General features: G+C 56.7%; 1 protein-coding gene across 3 annotated transcripts in view; it reads left to right on the forward strand.

Moving 5' to 3' along the window:
• SEC24D (SEC24 homolog D, COPII coat complex component) overlaps positions 1-23,907 on the forward strand; it is a 79,633-nt gene extending 55,726 nt beyond the window's left edge. For 2 of the 3 annotated variants that reach the window (XM_080672302.1, XM_080672304.1), the window contains 12 exons: positions 3,031-3,222; positions 3,663-3,756; positions 6,757-6,873; positions 7,554-7,724; positions 8,839-8,935; positions 9,058-9,203; positions 10,044-10,182; positions 11,237-11,355; positions 12,717-12,896; positions 13,631-13,828; positions 16,069-16,158; positions 22,986-23,907. In XM_080672302.1, the coding sequence (XP_080528428.1) occupies positions 3,031-3,222; positions 3,663-3,756; positions 6,757-6,873; positions 7,554-7,724; positions 8,839-8,935; positions 9,058-9,203; positions 10,044-10,182; positions 11,237-11,355; positions 12,717-12,896; positions 13,631-13,828; positions 16,069-16,158; positions 22,986-23,126 (1,684 nt within the window). In that variant the 3' untranslated portion in view covers positions 23,127-23,907. The remainder of the gene's footprint in view (positions 1-3,030; positions 3,223-3,662; positions 3,757-6,756; positions 6,874-7,553; positions 7,725-8,838; positions 8,936-9,057; positions 9,204-10,043; positions 10,183-11,236; positions 11,356-12,716; positions 12,897-13,630; positions 13,829-16,068; positions 16,159-22,985) is intronic. The other variant, XM_080672303.1, reaches the window with a different exon arrangement.
• The last annotated feature ends 1,608 nt before the right edge of the window (positions 23,908-25,515 follow it).

Genomic DNA, 25,515 nt, shown 5'->3' on the forward strand with positions numbered 1-25,515 from the left:
TGTGTGTGTGTGTAGCTTTATTTTGTCTGTGGTAACATTGCCATCGGTGTGGCTGACTTCTTTGAGCCGAGCAGGCGATATGCAGATAGCCTTTTGACAGCGCGGTACGTCTTGATCACTGTCTAAGGTATGTTAGTCGCTTAGCTGATCTTTAGAAAAGGGAAGGCCCTGTTTCTTAAAAAATATATTTGTATTTATTTCAGAGAGGAAGGCAGAGGGAAAGAGATAGAAGCATCAATGATGAGAGAATCATGGATCGGCTGCCTCCTTCACACCCCCTACTGGGGATCGAGTCCCAATCCAGGCATGTACGCTGATGGGGAATTGAACCGTGACCTCCTGGTTCATAGGTCGATGCTCAACCACTGAGCAACTCCAGCTGGGCACCCATTTTTTTACTATTTAACTCTGAATTTGCATCTTTGAAATTGCCAGGTCACCTGGCTTTTCTGTCTGACTTCTCAGGAATAGGAAAGACAAGATTTGAAGTGTTCTACCTGTTGTGCCCATCAAACTCTTGTTTTTCTCTGACTGTGTGTAATGCTGCTGTAGCTAAAATGCTCTAAATGCTTGGTCTGGGAACATTCTGGTTTGCGTGGTTCCTAGCATTTGTTCTGTCAGTCCTCCCACTGAAACAGTCAGGGCGAGCGCTGAGGGAGCTGGGAGTGGACATGCCAAGCAGAACGTGTTGTTCATATGTGTCCCTTATGTCTTATTACGCGGGGTGGCATTAATGTGAAGGACAGGCCGGGGTTTCGTGTTGTCTCGATATGATTTAACCAGGCAGTTATACTGTTACAAGAAAAATTTTAAGATGGTTCCCTGTTCTCAAATTTAAAAAATATGTCCCCATGGAAATATGTACTAACACTTTGCAATAATGTGAGATGCTCTGATTAGATGTTTTTTTAAAACGTTAACTTGATTTTAAGGAAGGCCATGAACCCAGGATGCTCCTTTCCCATCACTTGCAAATGTCCAAATCCAATGGGAAAACCCACCCAGATTCTTGTGTGTCAGTTTTCTTTTCTGCTTTATGTCTTCGTTGACTCCAAATTAGCCATTAAAAGAAAATAAATGCCCTTCGTGATCTGCGGACGTTTTCTGCCTGATGTAATGGAAGGCTTGCTGGGAAACAGGCGTTACCCCGTGGTATGCTGGTAACCCAGCCCCCGGATGAAGCCCTGATGGTTGTGTGCTCATGCCTGTGGTGTAAACACCTCCCGCCGGGCTGATTGAAAGCCGAGGTGCCATCATGGCACTGAGCTGGGAGATGCGTACAGCCAAGTCCAGTGCCTCGCCGTCAGGTGAGCACCCCCACAGAACCCTAACTCCCACTGGACCTGTGGGGAAGCCCGCCCTTCATTGGTTTACTGTCCAGGATTTATGAATGTTAACTGGCAGAGCCCAGTGGGAATGATTCCTAGGAGTTTACACGGGAACCGCGTTCCAGTTGGTGCCACAGGGATGCCCACAGAGGAGGAAGGATCTGTGCTTGGCCTTGAAGAGGAACGTCTACCAGTAGGGCGGGAAGGGAAACGTGGACACAGTGGTTTGCACATGGAGCACAGTGTGGGGCACCAGGGGTGTGTGCATGTGTGCGTGTATGTGCGTGCGCGTATGTGTGCATGTGTGTGCGTGTGTGTGTGAGTGCGTGTGTGTGCATGCAGACCCCAGAATGTAAACACCCAGTACTTTTGGAAGGGATTATGAGGCTCTGCTTAACTGCCCACCATGGTCGAGGCCATGATGAAGGACAAATCTCTCAGTTAGCGAAGGCGAGGGAGAAGCAAAACAGGTTCAGGTCAGTAGTGTGTCACCCGCTGAAATGTCAGAGGAGCGAGAGGCCAGATGAGCTGACCCTTCCATCCGTGCTCCCTCTCCTTCCTCCTGTGTGTCACTCTGTGCCATGCGCAGGTTCCGGCGCTGAGCCAGCTGGCGCGTCTGCATCAGGCCCCACAGCAAAGCCAGCTGCACCAAGGCCTGAGGGCCACAGAGCCGCCTGTGCCTGAGGTTGCAGGGACCCCTGGGCACTGCCAGAGCCACTCTGAAAGCTGAAGGGCGCCTTGTGGGGGAGACTCACAGACAGACACACCTTCAGTGAACACGGAACTGCAGTCTAGACCATGCAATTCTGAACATACTTGGCATGGATTGAATGAGAACATTCATACCTTCATACTCCTCCTGACAAGACTAAGGCTTTATCTTGGAATTTCTCAAAAAAGTTACTGTTTGCTAAGTATTGGAGCTTTATCATCTTGCTGTGACCGCCACAGTGGTCACCTGTTAGCTAGTGAGAATTAGCTAATAGGTCGTCAGCCCGTATGTGTGACCTAGTTCACATACTTAGACTATGTATGGTATGTGGCTCTCAGACCCGCCCACTGGCTGTGAGGTTCTCAAGGGGCAGGGGTCACATGAGGGCAGGGGCCACACGAGGGGCAGGGGCCACACGAGGGCAGGGGCCACACGAGGGCAGGGGCCACACGAGGGCAGGGGCCACACGAGGGGCAGGGGCCACACGAGGGCAGGGGTCACACGAGGGGCAGGGGTCACACGAGGGGCAGGGGCCACACGAGGGGCAGGGGCCACACGAGGGCAGGGCCCCTCCACCCGGGAAGAGCTGTCCTGGCTGCAGCGCATCCTTTTCTGGCTTCCAATGCTCCATGTCTCAGACCAGACGGCGGCTCCAAGGGGATCTGCTTATAAGGAAAAGAGGGGCCTCGCTTGTTTATAAAAACTTAGCTGTGGATTGAGAATAGGGATAAGAAGAAGTATGAGATTGAAGAAATCCGAGCATTTTTAGTAACATCTATTTGATATTTTACTTAGAATTCTGAGTGTTTGTCAGCTGCCCGGTGTCTGTGCTATCCCCACCCCACCTGCCATGACTCCCTCTCGTGTGCATCTGGTAAACCATGGCTCAGGCGAGACTCGAACACGCTTCTGCCCCATGGGAGCATACTGCTGACCCCAGGAGGCGCTCTCCGTGGCTAAGAAAGGGCTCGGACTCTGTCTCCCTCCCAGGGAAGAGCCAGAGGCACCTTCAGCCGTCCGCGTGGGCTTCGTCACCTACAACAAAGTGCTCCATTTCTTCAACGTCAAGAGCAACCTGGCGCAGCCACAGATGATGGTGGTGACCGACGTGGGCGAGGTCTTCGTGCCCTTGTTGGATGGTTTTCTTGTCAACTATCACGAGTCCCAGTCTGTGATTCACAAGTAAGTGCTCTGCTTCATGACCTAGCTGCCAGCAGGTCTGTTTCTGCTTTGACTCAATCACACGTTGTTTGCTTTTGCCATGAGCCACGGGTGCGGACGGGGTTATGAACCACCGTTATCGCTGTTAGCGCTCACTCAGCCCAGCACCCCTGCTCTGCTGGGGCGGTCACAGGAGGCAGGCGCTTCCTCTGTGGGTGAGTGTGTCTGTGATAACGGCAATAACAGGAGAATTACTCAGGAATTGCAGCCTAAACCATCGGAAATGTAGGATAGAAAAAACATCTACAAAGGGTATGATTCTGTAAATGTCCAAACAAATCATACATTTTGGTGCCAAGCCGCACCGGCTGTGATTCCCTGAGGAACGACCCCTGAGACCCACCCTAGGTGTTGGGGGTGAAGCACACACCAACCTGCCTTTGCTCCTGTGCTGCCTGCAGTTTACTGGACCAGATTCCGGAGATGTTCGCGGACTCCAACGAGAACGAGACTGTCTTCGCGCCTGTCATCCAGGCTGGCATGGAGGCCCTGAAGGTGAGGGAGCGTCTTTCAATTGCTAGTAAATGCAGTTTAAAATCAGACACACACCAAGGAGTCCCCGCTGCGAAAGAAAAGGCCGCCTGTGTTAGCCCACGGGGCTGCTAGCGGCTGTTCCAGACTTGCCCACAGGCCTCGGGAAGTGTCCCAGCCACAGTCACATTCTCCCAGCATCCCCGCCTTTGGTCTGTCAGGGCTTCCAGCTTAGCTCCTCCCTTTGGCTTTTATGAACTTTATTCAGTCCCCTTAAAATATTCAACAGGATCTGAACTTCCAGACCTGCAGGAAAAACTCCCTCCCCTCTCTCCTGGGGCCTGTGACTGTCGGTGACAGATGGGGGTCCCAGAGCCTTGCCCAGTGCCCGGCAGGTGCAGGCAGGGCCCTGCTTTGTAAGGCTGGCCTGGGAACCCGGCGTCCTTCCCTGGGACCATGCTCGCCGCTGTCCATCACAGTAAGAGTGACAGGTGTCACTCATCTCATTCTCAAGCACAGTCGTGTGGCCCAATCAGATACAGAGCTGTAGGCACAGGAGCTTTTTCTCTTATTCTACTTTTCATAAGTATGTGAATAGTGAAACTATAAATCTAAAGCTCATAACCATAAGGACAAAAGAAATAAACATGGCTTTTTAAAAAATATTGAACTTTAAAATTATATATATTGAACTTTATTTCTTTAATGGGCCCTGAGTTTTCCCTTTAGAGTTTTGCACCTGGAGGTGTTAACAGGGCAGTGATGTGTGTTTACTCATGATGAGCACAGGCATGTGTGACTGAATTCTCTCAACAGGATTTATGTCGTTACTATGTTACCTCTGTCACGTACTATGTACCTGAGGCTTAGAGACGTTAAAGTTTGCCTCCTGTCACTCAGCTGAAGGGGCGGGGACTCTAACCCTCCCTTAGCGCAAGGCATGGGATGCAGGACACCGTGAGCGGAGGGTGCTGAGTGGACAGAGCTTGCCCAGCGAAGGCCTTGGAGAGTTGGTGGGCCGCCAGGAAAGGGGGGGAGATGGAGTTTTTAAAGTTTTTACTTTTTCTGCTATTTGAATTACAACAAACAAAAAATACTTTTGTAATAGTAGAAGTGATAGAAATGAAAAAATAGTCTTAGAATTTCACATTTTTGACATATATTACTGGGCATTGTGCTTGGATTTGGGCATTGGACCAATGTGCCTCACCAGATAGTGCGGGGTGTCCCTCCTGCGCATGGACAGCATGGTCCAGCCTGCGCTGCCTCGCTGCTCCTCCTCCTCTCCCTCCCCTCCTTATCCCCCTCCTCCTCCCCTTCCTCCTTTTCCCCCTCTCCACTCCCTCCCCTCCTCCCTCTTCTTTTCCTCCCCTCCTCCCCCTCCTCGTCCTCTTCCTCCTCCTTCTCCTCCTCGCTATGCCAGCAGCCATGGAGTCCCTGCTCACTATTCACCACTGGCTGCAGCACGCGCAAGGTGGACCGTCGCTGTGTGTCAGCTGGAACCCTCGCTGCGACCCACTCTACAAAGCACAGCAGACCATCCCTCAGTGCCCATGTGAGGGCAGGCTTACCTGGACTTCTCTTTGCTTGTTTTTTAAGGAAGTTATTCTCAAACCCAAGTAGCAGATGACTTGCTGGAAACCTGCCAGCCGAGCCAGGCCCTTGGTGTGCCCCCAACCCAGCTCCAGGCCAGGCCAGGGGGAAACGGGTCCCAGGCTGAGGGACAAACATGCGAGGCGCCCCGTCTGTTCCAGGAGACAGGAGACCCCCAGTGCGGGATGCAGGGTGGAGCACTGGAGATCAGGCTGAACAGGCGGTGTCCAACGGAACTGCAGAGGCCGGCAGCGTCTGGCACTGGCCGTGGGGCCCTGCAGACGCCGTGGCTCAGCTCTCTGTCCTCAGAGCGCAGGACCTTCTCCACAGGCAGAGAGAGGGTCAGATAGGGAACCACAGTGTGTGCAGCCAGTGCAGGAGGCAGCTCATCTCCCCGGCTCCCTCCTTCCCGCGCCTCCACCCCCGCCCTCCTAAAGGACCTGGGCTCTGTCCTGTGTCGGGGAGTCTCCAGGATTCTCAGGAGAGAAGCCCAGACGTGGCCAGAGCTGTTATTGAGAGACACGGTCTGGGACTGTGCCAGGCGGTGGAGAGAGGCACACGGGAGGCACTGGAGGAACCCTCTCACGCAGTCAGTTTCACTTGGTCAGTGGCTTCCTGGCTCCGTGGAGCAGGTTCTAGATCTAGACACTCTTACGGCTGGACTCACTTCCATGGAGCCGGAGTCATCCTGTCATTGCTTCCAGGTTCTAGAGACAGAGTCTAAGCACACGTTTCTCCCCTCGTCATCTTCCTGGTGGTGGGTCCTGTGTGTGCTGTTGCCACAACACCTCAGCATTCTATTTCTTTTTTCTTAATATGTATTTTTTTGATTTCAGAAAGGAAGAGAGAGGGAGCGAGAGAAACATCAATGATGACAGAGAATCATTGATCGGCTGCCTCCTGCATGCCCCACACTGGGGATGGAGCCTGCAACTTGGCATATGCCCCGACCAGGAATTGAACCGTGACCTCCTGGTTTACAGGTGATGCTCAACTACTGAGCCACGCCAGCCAGGCTACACTGCAGCATTCTTGTGCTTCCTTCCTTGAAATGCCGCTTCAGGTTTAATTCGTGTTTACCCACTTTCTCAAGAGTGTCTGCAGCATCATGGCCCGGAATTCTATCACTTCCTTTGGCGCCATGAGTCCCTGGTCCTGAAACACTGGCTGTATGTTCAACACTGTAAGACACAACCAGTTGTTAAAGCATTGCGGGATACAGACCTGCATTTAAATGTGGGCTCTGTCATGTCACCACTCATTTCTCAAAGCCTTAGTTTCCCCATGTCTGTGAAGGGGGACTGGACCTGCCCAGGGATGCAGGCTGCTGTGAGGGTTTGCTGAGACGGTCTCAGTGCCCGGCTCATGGGAAGCACTTCAGTTTTAATTGACTTTCGTTCCCTAAGCGAGGCCTTCCCGTGACTGTTGCAGGCCGCAGACTGCCCCGGGAAGCTGCTCATCTTCCACTCCTCCCTGCCCACAGCCGAGGCCCCCGGGAAGCTGCGGAACAGGGACGACAAGAAGCTGATCAACACAGACAAGGAGAAGGTGGGTGCCAGCTGCCTCCGCAGCACCCCACGCCCGCTCTTGGGGTGCAGGAGGTGCCTGGGTGCGCCGTGTAGGAAAGGGAGGGGCCAGCGAAACCCAGGATGTGCGGTGCAGGAGGACTGGGAATCAGTGATGTAGGAAGCTTCCTGTCCTAGAAACACTGCTGTGTGAGCTGCAGCCACATTGAGGTGAGGTCTGACTGTCTTCATGAGGAACCATGTAAGAGACAGGTGACGAGACAGTGTAGGACGAGGAGCTGGGGGTGAGATGGAGGCAAAGGCAGAGGGACAGTGGGCCGCTCCTGTGCAGACACGCCCTCAGTCTGCTGTGCTCACACCCGCGGATGCACAGCCTGGGGAAGGGGACGGGTCTGTTGGCAGGACATCACCTGAGCCAGGACCTGTGGCCTCGTCCAGGATGAGAGGGAGGGTGGCGGAGCAGCTTCTCAGATCGTGTCAGAAGGTCAAAGAGTCAAATCGTGTGCAGACACACGTCTCTCCCGACAGCCCGGCCTGCGCTGCTGTGCTGATGGTTGTAGTTCATCCTTCAGCAGTTCGCTGCACACAAAAACAACTTCTTTTCCATCGAGGAAAGCCCAGTAAGAATCCAGTAGGGATTCCAAACTTAAACCCAAGCCATTCCATGGTGCTCACTTTCCTTTCATGCACTTCTTTCCGCAGGTCCTTTTCCAGCCCCAAACCAGTGTCTACGACTCGCTGGCCCGCGACTGCGTGGCCCACGGCTGCTGTGTGACGCTCTTCCTCTTTCCCAGCCAGTACGTGGACGTGGCCTCCTTGGGCCTCGTGCCTCAGCTCACGGGGGGGACCCTTTACAAATACAACAACTTCCAGGTAAGGCAGCCCCGTGGTCCCCGGCGTTTCTGTGGCCTTTCAGCCCTGGCCAGAGCTGCGACCCATGTACAGTTGACAGAGGGGAGTTCAGAGCCATGGGGTGCTCCCCTCCCCTGACCCCACCCACCCCCACGCGCGAGTGTCTGTGAGGCGCTGAGCTCAGGCAGCCGGGAGCTGAATACCCACGGTGGGAAAACATGTTCTGTATATTTAGACACTGTTTTAAAAGTGACAACATATTTGTTTTAAATTGTTACGATTTGGGGGTCAGTTCATAATCCCATCCCTTCTGAGAGAGCCTGGACTGAGAGAGTTGAGAGGAGCGAGTGTCGGCACTATAACAGACCCTGGTCTCCTAGTGCCACAGACAGGACACCAGGCACAGGCTGGCACAGCCACGCGCTTCTCCTCGGGACACAGGGACCTCGGAAACTTAACTATATTGAGGGCAGAATGTACCGGCCGCCTCCCCAGAAGGAGGGTGCAGAATAGGTTCAGCTATGCCCACGGTTCCTCCTCCCAAACTTACTAATCAGATCAGCCACCTGCCCTCACCTGACAGAGGGTCAGGGTGCCTCTGATTTATGTCCCTGCACCTGGGAACATGGAGTAGGCACCAGCATTCCCCAAAATAATGACAGATGTTAGTCACTGTCTGCTTTTATTTGTCATCGATAATTACCTTAAATCGCCTACCCATATCAATATCATAAACTAGTTAAAGGACTCAATAAGACCAAAGACTGCACATGTAATAAAGTTGAAAAAGTTTTAAGAGCCCTAGTCAATTTGGCTCAATGGATAGAGCCTGTGGGCTAAAGGGTCCTGGGTTCGATTCTGGTCAAGGGCACATGCCTGGGTTGCAGGCTCGATCCCCAGTAAGGGGCGTGCAAGAGGCAGCCAATCAATGATTCTCTCTCATCATCATTGATATTTCTCTCTCTTTCTCTCCCTCTCCCTTCCTCTCTGAAATCAATGAAAATATATTTTTGAAAAAGCTTTAAGAATCCTTTCTAAGATTTCTGGGTAAAGCAGGTTTGAACTAAGATTTTAAAAACAAGTTGCTATGCTTCACTGCCATCTGGTGGGCATGGCTCATACTTCACCTTCTCAGATGCACTTGGACAGCCAGCAGTTTCTGAATGACCTCAGGAACGACATTGAAAAGAAGATAGGCTTCGACGCTATCATGCGGGTCCGCACGAGCACAGGTACTTTCCTTCACGCTGCTTCTCGGGTCTCTGTTGTATATTGTTTCCTCTCTAAGTTCATGACAGGCCAGCGAGGAAAACGGTGACATAGAAGCAAACGTTTCCCTTTCCCTCGTCCTCAGGTTTCCGAGCCACTGACTTCTTCGGTGGGATTGTCATGAACAACACGACCGACGTGGAGATGGCGGCCATCGACTGCGACAAGGCGGTGACCGTGGAGTTCAAGCACGACGACAAGCTGGGCGAGGACAGCGGGGCCTTGATCCAGGTGCCGGGCTTTCATTCCCAGCTTGGCCCCGTTACCGCAGTGATCGCAGGAGACAGAGTGCTCTCTGGCGGGTCTCAGGGAACCTGGCTCTTTCCCCAGAGGCAGAGCGTCAGGTAGCACCCTGCTGTGCTCTGTACTCCCATGCTCCTCTGTTGTCTGTATCCGTAGCAATCATGTCGCTGCCTGAGAGCCCACGGACTGTGGTCAGTGTCAGGGCATCAGCAGGCCAGGCCAGGACTCGTTCTTGGGTCAGTACCGTTGCCCGGGTCTCGGGTGCCTGCCGTACGCCAGGCGCCCTGTTCTGAGCAAGCATAAGTGGGACTGGGCATGGTGATCAGTAAGACTAACTCGAAGCCTGGGAGACAGTGAATTAAAACAAGAAACATTGAATCTCAGGGTCCTAGTTTCCATACCGAGCGTCACCTTAGAGAGAGGCTGGCATTCGTGAGGAGAAGTTCCCTGATGTTTACTCTAAACCACAGGCCTCTGGGGAAAGGGTGCTGGCTTGCCTCTGTAGCTCGATGGGCACATGAACCTGAGCTTCACAGCACATGTTCCTAAGGGAAGGGGGTGCGGAGGTCACAGGACAGGAGGCGTGACTTCTCCAGTCCCTATGATGGAATCTGCGCTGTGGGAATGGAGTGGAGATGCAGGCAGGCAGCTGCCTGTGCGCTTCTCCCGAAACCCTGCAGGAAGCCCTGGGCGTGGCCACCTTCCTTTCCTTCGGTGGTCATAGACGCAGCTCTGGGGGGAAGGAGAGGGCTTGCAGCCCCAGCCTGAGACTGCGAGGCCAGGCTGGGTGGGGCATGTTCATGACCTTCCTGTGCCGCCTGCCCGCAGTGCGCTGTGCTTTACACCACCATCGGCGGGCAGCGGAGGCTGCGCATCCACAACCTGGCCCTGAGCTGCAGCGCACAGCTGGCCGACCTCTACAAGAGCTGCGAGACGGACGCCCTCGTCAACTTCTTCGCCAAGTCAGGTGAGCTTTGCTGCGCCTTGCTCGGGCCAGGGCCCTCCGGACCCCGGGGCAGTTCCAGGGTTCCCCGGCTACCAAATTCGCAGCTGCTCAAGGCCCGCGTGTAAATGCATAGATGGCGGAGTATTTGCATACCACGTGCGCACACCCTCCTGTAGACCTCAATCACTGGGTGACTGTCCAGATGCCCCGACCAGTGCAGATGCCGTGGGATAGCTCTGCTGCCGCACTAGGGAATGAGGACGAGAATGTCCTGTGCACCAGCCTCGGTGGCCTGACTACACCGGCCACGTCCGCAACTGCATCACTTTTTTTAAGTTTTCCATCCACGATTGGTTGAATCCGTGGATGTGGAATCCATGAATTCACGGACAGCTGTGATCAGTCAGCCTAGTGGCTAGTCCAGTTCGTAGCAATAGGCACAGCTATGCTGGTGCAGTGTCTTGTGGATAAATTCGGGATTTACAAGCACAAAGGGGAAGGAGACCAGCCAGCATCTCTAACACAGAACTAAGGGGACGAGGGTCAGCCCACGGTGCAGACTTAGTTTCCTTCCTGGGTCTGAGCTGAACGTGTGGACAGTGACGCTCCGCCTCCTTGAGTGCGTGTCCCTCTGGCACTCGGGACAGTGAAGATGGTCCCTGACCACATTGACTTGCTTGCAAATCACGGGGATTGCGAAACGGCAGAGGCCAGGGTGGAGCTCCCTTTGCCCCCCTGCCCTCCAATCCCAGTGGAGATTCTAATGAGGGTTTAGAAGAAACAGCATCCAGCGTAGGAACCAGGATGTCAGCAGGTGAGGTCTCCTCTCTGGGTGTAGAGTTCCACGTCTCGTGCCCTGGGAAAGTCGGGACCGTCCTGGTCTCTTGTTATGGGGCCGTTGTGCTCTCTGGCGGGGCGTCCTGCTGCGTCAGGCGGGCGCTAGTGAAGGAGCTGACACTTCATGGGCTGCCCTTCCCTGTATGTGGTCTCGAGGACAGCAGCTCGGTATTTCTGTTCTGTGTAAAAGGATCCGTTTCTGAGCTGAAACGCACCCTTGCTCTGCTTGTGCTGACAGCTTTCAAGGCAGTTCTGCACCAGCCCCTGAAGCTTATCCGGGAGATCCTGGTCAACCAGACCTCGCACATGCTGGCATGCTACCGCAAGAACTGCGCCAGCCCCTCTGCTGCCAGCCAGGTGAGCGCCGCGCCGAGCCGGGTGCTGAAGGCTTGAGATTGTGCAGGACTCAGGGACCAGCAAGACAGAGGATGGGGATGCGGTGTTTTATGGCCAACGTCAAACCCTAGTGGCCCGGAGAGTGTGCCCATTGGGTGGACAGCACCCGTGGCGTGCGAGCAGAGACCTCTGTGAGCTCCGCACGGTGCACGCAGGTTCCCTTTCCTGTGAGGATGGCGTTGGTTGTGGACTGTGTGCTTCCATTCTTGGAGGTGTACTAACGAGCTGACACGAGCTAACGGCGGGATGAGTTCTTTGCGTCTCTAACGTGGATGCGATGGATAAATATCAGAACTCCACATGTCCTAAAAGCTAATGGCATGGGGAGTTTTGAAGCATGTCCTGGTCGTTATACAGTATGTGGACGTTTCTGACGCTTCCTTAAAAACCCACATCTCCACTCCCCGAAAGCAGAGCCTCCCGCCTCCACGCCTGCGCCTCTCCCCTCCACACCCCTCCCCATCACTCACACCCAGCGCCATTCCTCAAGTCCCAGGTGCATTTCTGAGCATAGCATGTGGGTTAGAAGGAGACAGTGAGCAGCAAATGGGAAAGCTTTCTGGGTCGTCCTTTGTCAAAAGTGGGTGCTGAGAGTGGACCTGAAGCCCCACCCACATGTAACAGCACCAGCACCTGAATCCTATGCTTTAACTAGAATCCATATTTCTTGCTTCCAACACAGGCAGCCATCACTGGGTGGCACTGGGCCCAGGAGCACTGCTTTTACTGACTTGGGGGGCCAGGCCGAGGCCAGAGAGGTGCATAGGGTGCGAAATGGAAGGCGGCGCCCCCCGGGGTCGTGTGGTACAGGTTCGGTTAAGACATGTAACTGCAGACAACACTGGAAGGGCTTTCTAAGCTTCCGTCAGCAGGCAGGTTTGATCTGTTACATCTAATAGCAGAGAAATGCCCTGACCTGTCTGGTGCTCTGAAGGGAGAGGGGAGGGAAGCCCCTGCCAGCACAGCTGCTCCGAAGCTGGTGGGAGGGTCCCCTGCCTTCCCTGTCGCTGGGTCCTGAGGCAGGACCAGGAGGGAAGGGGGCGTGAATGGGGACAAGGAGGGCAAGCCCTGCAGGCCCTGAGGGATTCCCTCCCCAGCGTGCAGTCTGATGGTGTATATTCTTTTTCATTGTTAAACTGGAAAGGGAAGGTCAGGAATTCACAGCCAGACACTTGCTTGCAGATGGCCATCACTCGGCACGCTGTCTCTCTCGGGTGCTTCCTCGCCCGCGCTGGAGGGGGCCCTGGACGGCTCCATTCCCTGCCGCGTATGGAATGGAGCTGGGAGAAGGGTGGACATCTGAAACAGTGTCTCTCTTTCAGCTCATTCTGCCGGATTCCATGAAAGTGCTGCCAGTGTACATGAACTCCTTGCTGAAGAACTGCGTGCTGCTCAGCCGGCCCGACATCCCCACGGACGAGCGGGCATACCAGCGGCAGCTGGTCATGACCATGGGCGTGGCTGACTCGCAGCTCTTCTTCTACCCGCAGCTCCTGCCCATAGTGAGCACCTGCAGGGGCAGGGCTGGGAGGGGCTTCTGTGTGGGCCGTGCTCAGGGTGGGACCTGGCTGCTCAGGTCGCTGAGTGGTGGGAGGTTGGAAAGGCGGTGCTGAGACCCCGAGAGCATTAGACACCTGTGTGTGCCGTGGGGCCTCATATGCATGTGTCCGTGGGCTCAGTCACCACACCCCATCAGCATGCACTGAGCGGCCTGACCGAAGGCCGTGGTCGGCAGGTCAGTGAGTGAGGGCACCTGTGTGGTGCAAGGACTGCCCTCAACCTCCGGGCGGTGCGTTCTGCTTCTCTGGAGCTGGCCCTAACCTCTGGGCTGCCCCTGCATTGTCCTATGAAGGTCAAGTTCCAGCTGGGAGAGGAGAGGGGAGGGGAGTGGGGGAGGGGAAGAGGGAGCAGGCGGTGGCTTCTCTCTCATCCGGGGCTCACACCAGCCCAGGCTGTCATATCAGTGCAGTCAGAGGCCAGCGAGGTTGGAAATAAGCTATCGACTCTTTCCATCACTATGAATGTTAGCAGTAAATTCCTGCAGACAGTTGCTTTTCCGATAAAATTGGATTGTGGACAATCTCCATGCAGAGGAAGTAGAGCTCTGAGGGATAAGAACAGCACCCCCAGGAGGGAAAGGGGAGGAGGAGAGAAGGAGGCAGAGAGAGGAGGAGGTGGGAGAGGGAGAGGCAGGGAGGAGAGGACGTGTTTCTAACTCTTGCCTCTGTCTGCCCAGCACACGGCGGCCACCCAGAGTCCAAGCCTCGTGGTGCCCGCCGCCGTCCGCTGCTCAGAGGCCCGTCTTTCCGAAGAAGGCGTCTTCCTCCTGGCTAATGGGCTGCGCATGTTCCTGTGGCTGGGAGTCAGCAGCCCCCCAGAGCTCATCCAGGGAATATTCAATGTGCCGTCCCTGGCGCATGTCAACGCGGACATGGTGGGCATCTTTTCATTGTTTCTACACGAATTCTTAAGTATTTTTGTTCATGTGCAACCACGTGTTACAAAGAAAATGGGGCAAGTAGTTCTGTTTAAGAACGAGAGAATTTCGTGTTTTGATGGATAACAATTAGCTGCTGTGAAGTTGTTCCTGGAAAGTATTAGACAAACGAACAAAACACGTGCCGTTAGCAGAGCTTGCCAGCGGTGCTGAGCACTCACCACGTGGCCATCGCTGCACGGGTAGCACCTCACTGAAGTCTCGGCTGCGGCCCCGGCACAGGTGCTCCCAGGTTGGTGGGCCAAGGTGGTGACTGAGGTCCTTCTTGGGCTGCGGGCTCACCTGGAGCTGAACTGCATGTCTAATGGGGCAGAAATCTTTCTCCCGCGCTCAGCTGCAGGCATCGCAGATCAATGCCCCGCAGGCAAACGCTCCCCAAAACATGGCACCCCCTGCTGCGGGTCCCCGTAGAGGCAACACCTTGGCTTTAAAGTGCACGTGGAGAAGCAGCGGTTGCCGCTTGTTTGAGGCCCATTTATTGGGAACCTTATTTACACAGTTGCCTGTGAGCTCCTGGCTGTGATGGCTGCGCTCTCCTCTGTGATGGCTGGTAGTTGCTTAAGAACCAGAGTCTGTTCCCACTTGCTGGTCTGAAGGCAGGTGCACAGCACCTGGGAGGAGGCGGGGCTAACATTGCAGACTGGTGAGGAGGAGTCAGCATAGCTTTAAAGGAGTTAAAGGGGCCGTATCCCATTCAGAGGCTAGTTTTAAGATGAAGGTGAAGATTTAGAAATGGTAAGATATCCGCGAGGGGTTGAAATTAAGGAATGATTAGAAATGCAATTTTTTTTAAAAAGTGTAATTTAAAAAATAAAAATTCAGTAGGCAGACAACTCTATGAATCTCAAGAATGTTTCTATGAAACAGAGGAAGTGCCTCTACTTTTTTTTTAAAGTCTTTATTTATTTATTTTAATCCTCACCCGAGTATATTTTTCCATTGATTTTTAGAGAGAGTGGAAGAGAGAGGGAAAGACAGAGGGAAACATCGATGTGTTTGATTGGTTGCCTCCTGCATGCCACCAACTAGGGCCTGGGAGGAGGAGGAGCCTGCAACCAAGGTACGTGCCCTTGACCGGAATCGAACCCAGGACCCTTTGGTCCGCAGGCCAACACTCTATCCACTGAGCCAACCAGCCAGGGTGGAAGTACCTCTCCTTCTGCAGTGCGCTAATGCAGTAACTGTCAGTGCACCTCTGCTGATGAGCATGCATGCGAGTCGCCAGCCTCCCCGGAGAGCACTCCTGGCAGGCCTGCTCTTGTCCGCCTGCCTCCTCTCAGCCTCGTCAGAAAATGCACGTAGCACCACCTGTTGCTCTCTCTGTAGGGCAGCTGACGCCTCGAGCCATGCACATGGGGTACCCTAGCCATGTGTAACCTGTTGAATAAAGGCTCCACCTTAACATCTGTGAATACACGTGGGAGGTGGCCTGTGACTAACTGGCAAGTTTCTGCTGTTTTACAATCCTGTGGAAACGGGCCGTGTGGGTTGCTGAGATGTGTGACTGCAGCAAGCTCACAGGACGGCGTGCACTCTCGGGGGCTCTGGCTGAGAAGCAGGCAGCATTTACTGTTCTACTGAATAGAACTCACGTCCCCACGGCTGTGCGTTCTGTGGACCATTAACCAGCTGTAGGGGACTCTGGGAGGCCACACTCTCTCAAGAAAGCAGCATTTGGGTCTAATGTGGAGCAGTGGTACTCGGATGGCGGTTTCCAGACCTCGGGGTGCCACAGGTCCTGCCGCTGATCACTCACGATGCGGCCTGGAAACACCGCCTTGCGCAGGGATCGCACCGCGGGTGTCCTCTTCATAAACAGCTCGCTGAGTGATCAGTGAGGCCTGGGCCCGAGCAGAGCCCGCTGGGTGGTCAGTGAGGCCCGGGCCCGAGCAGAGCCCGCTGGGTGGTCAGTGAGGCCCGGGCCCGAGCAGAGCCCGCTGGGTGGTCAGTGAGGCCCGGGCCCGAGCAGAGCCCCCTGGCCCGAGTGCCGCAGGATGAGGCGCTGTTCAGTGCACTGTTTTACATTTTTGATGTTCGGGTAAATGAACTAAGTCAGTAGTGAACTATATGGGTTAGAAGGGTGTTTTTTAACTTTAATATTCTAATACTCTCATTGCTGCTTCTACACAAATGTTACAAATTACACTGACTTGTCTGATTGATGTTCTTAATCTCAGACGGTCCTGCCCGAGGTGGGAAGCCCGCATTCTCAGACGCTCCGGGCGATTGTGGGCGCTCTCCAGCGTAAGAGGCCCTACTCAATGAAGGTGAGACGGGTTCCACTCCTCCTTTCTTCAGTTTCTGAATTTCATTACAGACTTTTTAAACGCACGTCCTACGGTGTTATAGGATAGAAAACTCACACTCACCTCTAAGTATATACACCTGCTCACCAGCCACACATACACGGAGTGAACAGCCGCCGCCTGGCCAGCCCTGTGAGGGCAAGTCCCACCCCTCACCAGGAAGCCCTGTATGGCCGTGGCATTTGGTCAGAGTCTGATATGACTTTCCTTCAGTGCTGAGTCAGATGGATGCTGAGTCAGAGCCTCATTCAGAACACGGGCAGAGAGTTTCCTTTTATGACTTCAGATTTATGATGTCTGCGAAGTTTTGTCTGGCCCTTCTAAGCCCTTTCCAAGCCTTTATTGAGAATGAGTGAAAGGGCTGCAAATGCCTCCAATTCAGGGAAATTGTGCCTGCTGCTGAGTCCCAGCCCACCTAGCTTCCTTCTCCAGCCCAGGGCCACCTCCTGCGGTTCGGGGCCACCGGTGACTATGGCCAGCCCGCGGGACAGGACGCTCACCTGGCGGCAGCTCCCCATCCCTGGCCCCGCACTGCAGGCTGTCCCTGACATGGGTGTCAGTCCAAGCAACCTCTTCCCTGGGCCAGGTGCCCCTCGTGCAGATGTCGGCTTTAGGGGGCCAGTAAACTCATGGAGAGCTGCCAGGTGAACACAGAACTTTCCAGAATAGTTTCACTCCACACAGCGCCTGCTTGGGTTCAGTTTTAGGACAAGACCTAGTGATGGCAGGGGAGCCCCACACTGAGCATGCTGCTCCCAGGAAGGACCCTGACCCCCAAAAGCCGTAGACAAAAGGGGGGTCTCCTGTCACAGTGGAAGGCGCTGCCTGTCCCAGCTGCACAGCCGCTTCCCTGCCGCCCGGCCTTCCGCAGAGAGGCGGCCTTCCATTGCCAGGAGCCCTTCGCCCAGAAGGAAGAGCCGCCTCTGCTCCTCTGCGCTCCCACCCTTATGGAGCCATGTCAGCTTTGGCTGTAAAACATCTGGGTGAATAGGACATGTGAGCAGAATACAAGCAGTTGCATATAAAACAATTTCAGCCCTAGTGCTTAAAGAAGCAGAGATTCCCATGTGCCCCTTGCAAAGGCATCTGCTTGTGAGGTTCCTCAGGCCGTTACAGGCACTGTCTGTATAGAGAACTTGAAAATCAAGGGCTACAGAGTGAGGTGGAGCCCACCTCAGCCCCTTGCCTGGCACAGAGCCCCCCCCCACCTCAGCTCCTCTCCATGCACAAAGCCCCCCTCAGCCCCTCTCCATGCACAGAGCCCCCCTCAGCCCCTCTCCATGCACGGAGCCCCCCTCAGCCCCTCTCCATGCACAGAGCCCCCCTCAGGCCCTCTCCATGCACAAAGCCCCTTTCAGCCCCTCTCCATGCACAGAGCCCCCCTCAGCCCCTCTCCATGCACAGAGCCCCCCTCAGCCCCTCTCCATGCACAGAGCCCCCCTCAGCCCCTAGCCTGGCACAGAGCCCCCCCTCAGCCCCTCTCCATGCACAGAGCCCCCCTCAGCCCCTCTCTATGCACAGAGCCCCCCTCAGCCCCTCTCTATGCACAGAGCCCCCTCAGCCCCTCTCCATGCACAGAGCCCCCCTCAGCCCCTCTCCATGCACAGAGCCCCCCTCAGCCCCTCTCCATGCACAGAGCCACCCTCAGCCCCTCTCCATGCACAGAGCCCCCCCTCAGCCCCTCTCCATGCACAAAGCCCCTTTCAGCCCCTCTCCATGCGCAGAGCCCCCCTCAGCCCCTCTCCATGCACAGAGCCCCCCTCAGCCCCTCTCTATGCACAGAGCCCCCCTCATCCCCTCTCCATGCACAGACCCCCCCTCAGCCCCTTGCCTGGCACAGAGCCCCTTTCAGCCCCTTGCCTGGCACATAGCCCCTTACAGCCCCTCTCCATGCACAGAGCCCCCTCAGCCCCTCTCCATGCACAGAGCCCCCCTCAGCCCCTCTCCATGCACAGAGCCCCCTCAGCCCCTCTCCATGCACAGAGCCCCCCTCAGCCCCTCTCCATGCACAGAGCCCCCTCAGCCCCTCTCCATGCGCAGAGCCCCCTCAGCCCCTCTCCATGCACAGAGCCCCCCTCAGCCCCTCTCCATGCACTGAGCCCCCCCTCAGCCCCTCTCCATGCACAGACCCCCCTCAGCCCCTCTCCATGCACAGAGCCCCCCTCAGCCCCTAGCCTGGCACAGAGCCCCCCTCTGCCCCTCTCTATGCTCAGAGCCCCCTCAGCCCCTCTCCATGCACAGAGCCGCCCTCAGCCCCTCTCCATGCACAGAGCCCCCCTCAGCCCCTCTCCATGCACAGAGCCCCCCTCAGCCCCTCTCCTTGCACAAAGCCCCTTTCAGCCCCTCTCCATGCACAGAGTCCCCCTCAGCCCCTCTCCATGCACAGAGCCCCCCTCAGCCCCTAGCCTGGCACAGAGCCCCCCTCAGCCCCTCTCAATGCTCAGAGCCCCCCTCAGCCCCTCTCCATGCACAGAGCCCCCCTCAGCCCCTCTACATGCACAGAGCCCCCCTCAGCCCCTAGCCTGGCACAGAGCCCCCCCTCAGCCCCTCTCCATGCACAGAGCCCCCCTCAGCCCCTCTCCATGCACAGAGCCCCCCTCAGCCCCTAGCCTGGCACAGAGCCCCCCTCAGGCCCTCTCCATGCACAAAGCCCCTTTCAGCCCCTCTCCATGCACAGAGCCCCCCTCAGCCCCTCTCCATGCACAGAGCCCCCCTCAGCCCCTAGCCTGGCACAGAGCCCCCCCTCAGCCCCTCTCCATGCACAGAGCCCCGCTCAGCCCCTCTCTATGCACAGAGCCCCCCTCAGCCCCTCTCCATGCACAGAGCCCCCTCAGCCCCTCTCCATGCTCAGAGCCCCCTCAGCCCCTCTCCATGCACAGAGCCCCCCTCAGCCCCTCTCCATGCACAGAGCCCCCCTCAGCCCCTCTCCATGCACAGAGCCCCCCTCAGCCCCTCTCCATGCACAGAGCCCCCCTCAGCCCCTCTCCATGCACAGAGCCCCCCTCAGCCCCTCTCCATGCACAGAGCCCCCCTCAGCCCCTAGCCTGGCACAGAGCCCCCCCTCAGCCCCTCTCCATGCACAAAGCCCCCCTCAGCCCCTCTCCATGCACAGAGCCCCCCTCAGCCCCTTCCATGCACAATGCCCCTTTCAGCCCCTCTCCATGCACAAAGCCCCTTTCAGCCCCTCTCCATGCACAGAGCCCCCTTCAGCCCCTCTCCATGCACAGAGCCCCCCTCAGCCCCTCTCCATGCACAGAGCCCCCCTCAGCCCCTCTCCATGCACAGAGCCCCCCTCAGCCCCTCTCCATGCACAGAGCCCCCCTCAGCCCCTAGCCTGGCACAGAGCCCCCCCTCAGCCCCTCTCCATGCACAGAGCCCCCCTCAGCCCCTCTCTATGCACCGAGCCCCCCTCAGCCCCTCTCTATGCACAGAGCCCCCTCAGCCCCTCTCCATGCTCAGAGCCCCCTCAGCCCCTCTCCATGCACAGAGCCCCCCTCAGCCCCTCTCCATGCACAGAGCCCCCCTCAGCCCCTCTCCATGCACAGAGCCCCCCTCAGCCCCTCTCCATGCACAGAGCCCCCCTCAGCCCCTCTCCATGCACAAAGCCCCTTTCAGCCCCTCTCCATGCACAGAGCCCCCCTCAGCCCCTCTCCATGCACAGAGCCCCCCTCAGCCCCTCTCCATGCACAGAGCCCCCCTCAGCCCCTCTCCATGCACAGAGCCCCCCTCAGCCCCTCTCCATGCACAGAGCCCCCCTCAGCCCCTCTCCATGCACAGAGCCCCCCTCAGCCCCTTGCCTGGCAAAGAGCCCCCCTCAGCCCCTCTCCATGCACAGAGCCCCCCTCAGCCCCTCTCCATGCACAGAGCCCCTTTCAGCCCCTCTCCATGCACAGAGCCCCCCTCAGCCCCTCTCCATGCACAGAGCCCCACTCAGCCCCTCTCCATGCACAGAGCCCCCCTCAGCCCCTCTCCATGCACAGAGCCCCACTCAGCCTCTCTCCATGCACAGAGCCCTCCTCAGCCCCTTGCCTGGCAAAGAGCCCCCCCTCAGCCCCTCTCCATGCACAGAGCCCCCCTCAGCCCCTTGCCTGGCAAAGAGCCCCCCTCAGCCCCTCTCCATGCACAGAGCCCCCCTCAGCCCCTCTCCATGCACAGTGCCCCTTTCAGCCCCTCTCCATGCACAGAGCCCCCCTCAGCCCCTCTCCATGCACAGAGCCCCCCTCAGCCCCTCTCCATGCACAGAGCCCCCCTCAGCCCCTCTCCATGCACAGAGCCCCACTCAGCCCCTCTCCATGCACAGAGCCCCCCTCAGCCCCTCTCCATGCACAGAGCCCCACTCAGCCCCTCTCCATGCACAGAGCCCTCCTCAGCCCCTTGCCTGGCAAAGAGCCCCCCCTCAGCCCCTCTCCATGCACAGAGCCCCCCTCAGCCCCTTGCCTGGCAAAGAGCCCCCCTCAGCCCCTCTCCATGCACAGAGCCCCCCTCAGCCCCTCTCCATGCACAGAGCCCCCCTCAGCCCCTCTTCATGCACAGAGCCCCCCTCAGCCCCTCTCCATGCACAGAGCCCCCCTCAGCCCCTCTCCATGCACAGAGCCCCCCTCAGCCCCTCTCCATGCACAGAGCCCCCCTCAGCCCCTCTCCATGCACAGAGCCCTCCTCAGCCCCTTGCCTGGCAAAGAGCCCCCCCTTAGCCCCTCTCCATGCACAGAGCCCCCCTCAGCCCCTTGCCTGGCAAAGAGCCCCCCTCAGCCCCTCTCCATGCACAGAGCCCCCCTCAGCCCCTCTCCATGCACAGAGCCCCTTTCAGCCCCTCTCCATGCACAGAGCCCCCCTCAGCCCCTCTCCATGCACAGAGCCCCACTCAGCCCCTCTCCATGCACAGAGCCCCCCTCAGCCCCTCTCCATGCACAGAGCCCCACTCAGCCTCTCTCCATGCACAGAGCCCTCCTCAGCCCCTTGCCTGGCAAAGAGCCCCCCCTCAGCCCCTCTCCATGCACAGAGCCCCCCTCAGCCCCTTGCCTGGCAAAGAGCCCCCCTCAGCCCCTCTCCATGCACAGAGCCCCCCTCAGCCCCTCTCCATGCACAGTGCCCCTTTCAGCCCCTCTCCATGCACAGAGCCCCCCTCAGCCCCTCTCCATGCACAGAGCCCCCCTCAGCCCCTCTCCATGCACAGAGCCCCCCTCAGCCCCTCTCCATGCACAGAGCCCCACTCAGCCCCTCTCCATGCACAGAGCCCCCCTCAGCCCCTCTCCATGCACAGAGCCCCACTCAGCCCCTCTCCATGCACAGAGCCCCACTCAGCCCCTCTCCATGCACAGAGCCCTCCTCAGCCCCTTGCCTGGCAAAGAGCCCCCCCTCAGCCCCTCTCCATGCACAGAGCCCCCCTCAGCCCCTTGCCTGGCAAAGAGCCCCCCTCAGCCCCTCTCCATGCACAGAGCCCCCCTCAGCCCCTCTCCATGCACAGAGCCCCTTTCAGCCCCTCTCCATGCACAGAGCCCCCCTCAGCCCCTCTCCATGCACAGAGCTCTCCTCAGCCCCTCTCCATGCACAGAGCCCTCCTCAGCCCCTTGCCTGGCACAGACCCCCCCCTCAGCCCCTCTCCATGCACAGAGCCCCTTTCAGCCCCTCTCCATGCACAGAGCCCCCCAACAGCCCCTCTCCATGCACAGAGCCCCTTACAGCCCCTCGCCATGCACAGAGCCCCCCTCAGCCCCTCTGCATGCACAGAGCCCCCCCTCAGCCCCTCTCCATGCACAGAGTCCCCCCTCAGCCCCTCTCCATGCACAGAGCCCCCCTCAGCCCCTCTCCATGCACAGAGCCCCCCTCTGCCCCGGCTCCCTGGCACAAAGCCCCCCTCAGCCCCTCTCCATGCACATTTCCCCCTTCTGCCCCGGCTCCCTGGCACAAAGCCCCCCTCAGCCCCTCTCCATGCACAGAGCCCCCCTCAGCCCCTCTCCATGCACAGAGCCCCCCTTAGCCCCGGCTCCCTGGTACAGATGTGATGGTGGGTGTGAAGGAGCTCCCTCACCTGCCAGCCTCCCAGGAGGTCACGGGCCTGGAGAGACTCGATGCCCACAGGGAGCAGCACAGACTCCCCAGGCTTTCCAAGCAATGAGGTCCTAGTTCTGGAGCCTCCAATCCTTCCACTCAGTGTCTCATCCTGCCAGGCTCTGCCTGGCCTGTGGCACGGGGGCCGACTCATGGCCGCTGCCTGTTGTGGACATGGCCGAGTCCTAGGGCTCGTGGGAGAACATAGACACAAACCAAGTGAGAGGTGAGCCTTGACTGTAGGCTCACCAGGATGCAGGGCTTCACCGCTGCTGTGGGGTCGCCTCCCCATGCCTGGCCCCAACACGGGGAGCTGGCACACCCATGTCCTTGCCCACACAGACCTGCTGACCTGTGCTGTCAGCAGCAGCAGCTGCTGCTGGATTAGCATTTTTACAGGCCGAGGCCCTGGCCAGGTAACAGGAAAGAGAGAGAGCAAGCGGTGCTGACAAAATTGTCCTGCTAGACAACGGGAAGCCGAGGAAGCAGCGTAGGGGCGCTGGGCCCTCCTGGCCAAAGGGGACGACGGCCCTTGCCGCGTTGCTGGGGATGCGGGACTACGGGCAGGGCCGCGGGGAAGCCTGGCTGTTCACTCTCTGCTAATGCTTCCCGCCTGGTCTGGACCCTGGCACTTCCCTCATCCTCCAGGCCTCGCAGGGACGCGATGGTTTTGGTGGCGTGGGAACATACGAAATTGAGCCCAGAAAGAGTGTAACCCGCTGCCTTGTGCTATCTCCTAGCTGGTGATCGTGAAGCAGCGAGAGCAGCCGGAGATGGCATTCCGGCAGCTGTTGGTGGAGGATAAGGGGCTGGAAGGAGGCCCGTCCTACATGGACTTCCTGTGCTGCCTGCACAAGGGCGTCTGCCAACTGCTCAACTGATGCCTCCCCGAGGCGCTGGCTGCTCCAGGACGCCTTCTCGTGGCGCCTGACTCTCAGGCACAGGCAGCAGCTACATGGGTTTCTGGATGGTTTGCAGACGGCTTTGCGGGCCGGCCTTCTGAGCCAGTGTCGGTGCTCAGTGGGAAGCCGTGGAGGCTGCTTGCCCGCAAGGACCATTTGACTAGTCGCAGCGTGCGGCTGTTTACCGGGCGGCCCGTTCCACCAACACGGGTTTACCGAGCTGCAGACACCCTAGCTCCCTCCTCTGTTATGTTAAAATACATAAATTATTTTTCCAAGTGTATAGATTGGGGTAAAAACTTGTCTTGGTTCCTCTCCCATTTGCAGCGAGGGGAAAAAAAACTTAATTTTTACATTATATTTTTTTAAATCATGTAACCCCACTGAACACATTTTTCAGCTTAAGGTTTGCATAGCAGACTTTTAATGACCTTGGGATCTATTAGTAGAACCATTTGTGTTCTACGTTTTTTCAAGATTACGTGTTGTATACGGTACCACTCTTCCCCGCTGTCTTTTGTCTGTACAGACGTCCTTATCAGTCCTCGTGTGGTTCTCCGTGCAGTGCTGAGGGCCTCTGTGTGCAGCAGGGTCTCAGCCAGGCAGGCCCACGTGTGGGGATCACTCACGCACCGCCTTCGTCTGGAAATGCCCCAGTGACAGACAGGGAATCGCTAGGAATGTATGTTCATTTGTTTAATGTCTGGTCAGATGGAAACATGTTTCTCCATTACCGAAGCAATAAAGAGTAAAGTAAGCATTTAGATCATGTGTTTGAAGGTGGAAAGATAACCTGGAACGGAACTTGCGCACAGGAGGAGGCATTGTGGCTGCAGTGTCTGAACCCCGCCCCCCAAAACCTGGTGGTGAGAAAAGGCAGTGCTTTGGGGAGAGCTGACATGTGGACTTGGGTTGCTGCAAACATAGGACGGGATGCTAGCTAGACTGATACAAGACATGAGAGGCTGGGAATCCCCTTCGCCGCCTCCAGGGCACTAGGCCCCGCTGAAGGCAGGCTGAGCAGCCATTCAGACCAGCTGTGCTAGAAAGTTCTACCAGCTGTGTCTCCTGTGTGTGCAGCTCTCTACCTGCGGAGCCCATAGGTGAGTTCTACCTCTACCTGATGGCAGTTCCAGATGGGTCAGAGGTCACCACCTCCCGTTGCATCTTGTCTGGCTGGGAATGCCAGCCCGAAGTGTGTCCTCACTGCACGGCTCCCAGAGCTCTCGCCCCCACACCTAACACACTGAGGCCCAGTATTAAGTCAATGAAATGGCAAACGTGGGGAGGAGACGCGAGCGCCCAGTTACCTGTCCTTGTAGCGCGGCGGCTGCAGGCTGAGCTGCGCAGCAAGGTCAACGGGTTTTCTCTTGACAATATTTTTGGAAGTGTTATCAGTTAGCTATCAATATAAAACACTTTTGCAAAAAGAATTTTCCATTTTAATACCTTTTATAGACTAAGGCTTTACTCTATTAAGCCAGTCTTTTTAATTGTAATTTTTCAAATTTTGGTATTCTTTGGGCCATGAAAAACTGTTCCTTTAAAAACAGTATCCGTGCACGGCCCGTGTGGCTCCGTGGTTGATCATTGACCCATGAACCAGGAGGTCACGGTTTGATTCCTGGTCAGGGCACATGCCCAGGTTAAGGGCTCAGTCCCTAGTAGGGGGCGTGCAGGATGCAGTCAATCAATGATACTCTCTCATCATTGATGTTTCTCTCCCTCCCCCTCTCCCTTTCTCTCTGAAATCAATAAAAATATATTTTAAAAAACAGAAACATATTACCCATGTTGGAAGAAATCAGCTTTAGGATACTCTGGGGTTTAATGCCTGTTTGGCAAAAAGACTACATTTACGAATGAGGGCAGTGGTCGGCAAACTCATTAGTCAACAGAGCCAAATATCAACAGTACAACTATTGAAATTTCTTTTGAGAGCCAAATTTTTAAACTTCTTCTAACGCCACTTCTTCAAAAAAGACTCGCCCAGGCCGTGGTATTTTGTGGAAGAGCCACACTCAAGGGGCCTAAGAGCCACATGTGGCTTGCGAGCTGCAGTTTGCCGACCACGGAATGAGGGGAAATGAGACTTAGCACATAAACTGACTTTGCAACAGTAAACTCTAGTGTGCAAAAAAAAGTCCTGTTTTCCAAATCACTCTCAGGAAACCTGACCCTGTCCATGGGTCGGGTCACCCACAGGCCCCAGGGAGGAGACAGGCGGTAATGGCTGCAATGGCGGCCTTCCCCTGAGTCAGGACGTGGAGGCACCCAGCCCGGGAGTGATGCCCCAGCTCTGAGGCCACCCCACCCTTCCTGTCAGCACCACCCCCAGGAGGCAGCGGGATTTAAAATTCCTCGTGGG

This window comes from Plecotus auritus (genome assembly GCF_963455305.1).
Source record: "Plecotus auritus genome assembly, chromosome: 6".
Classification (NCBI taxonomy): Eukaryota; Metazoa; Chordata; class Mammalia; order Chiroptera; family Vespertilionidae; genus Plecotus; species Plecotus auritus.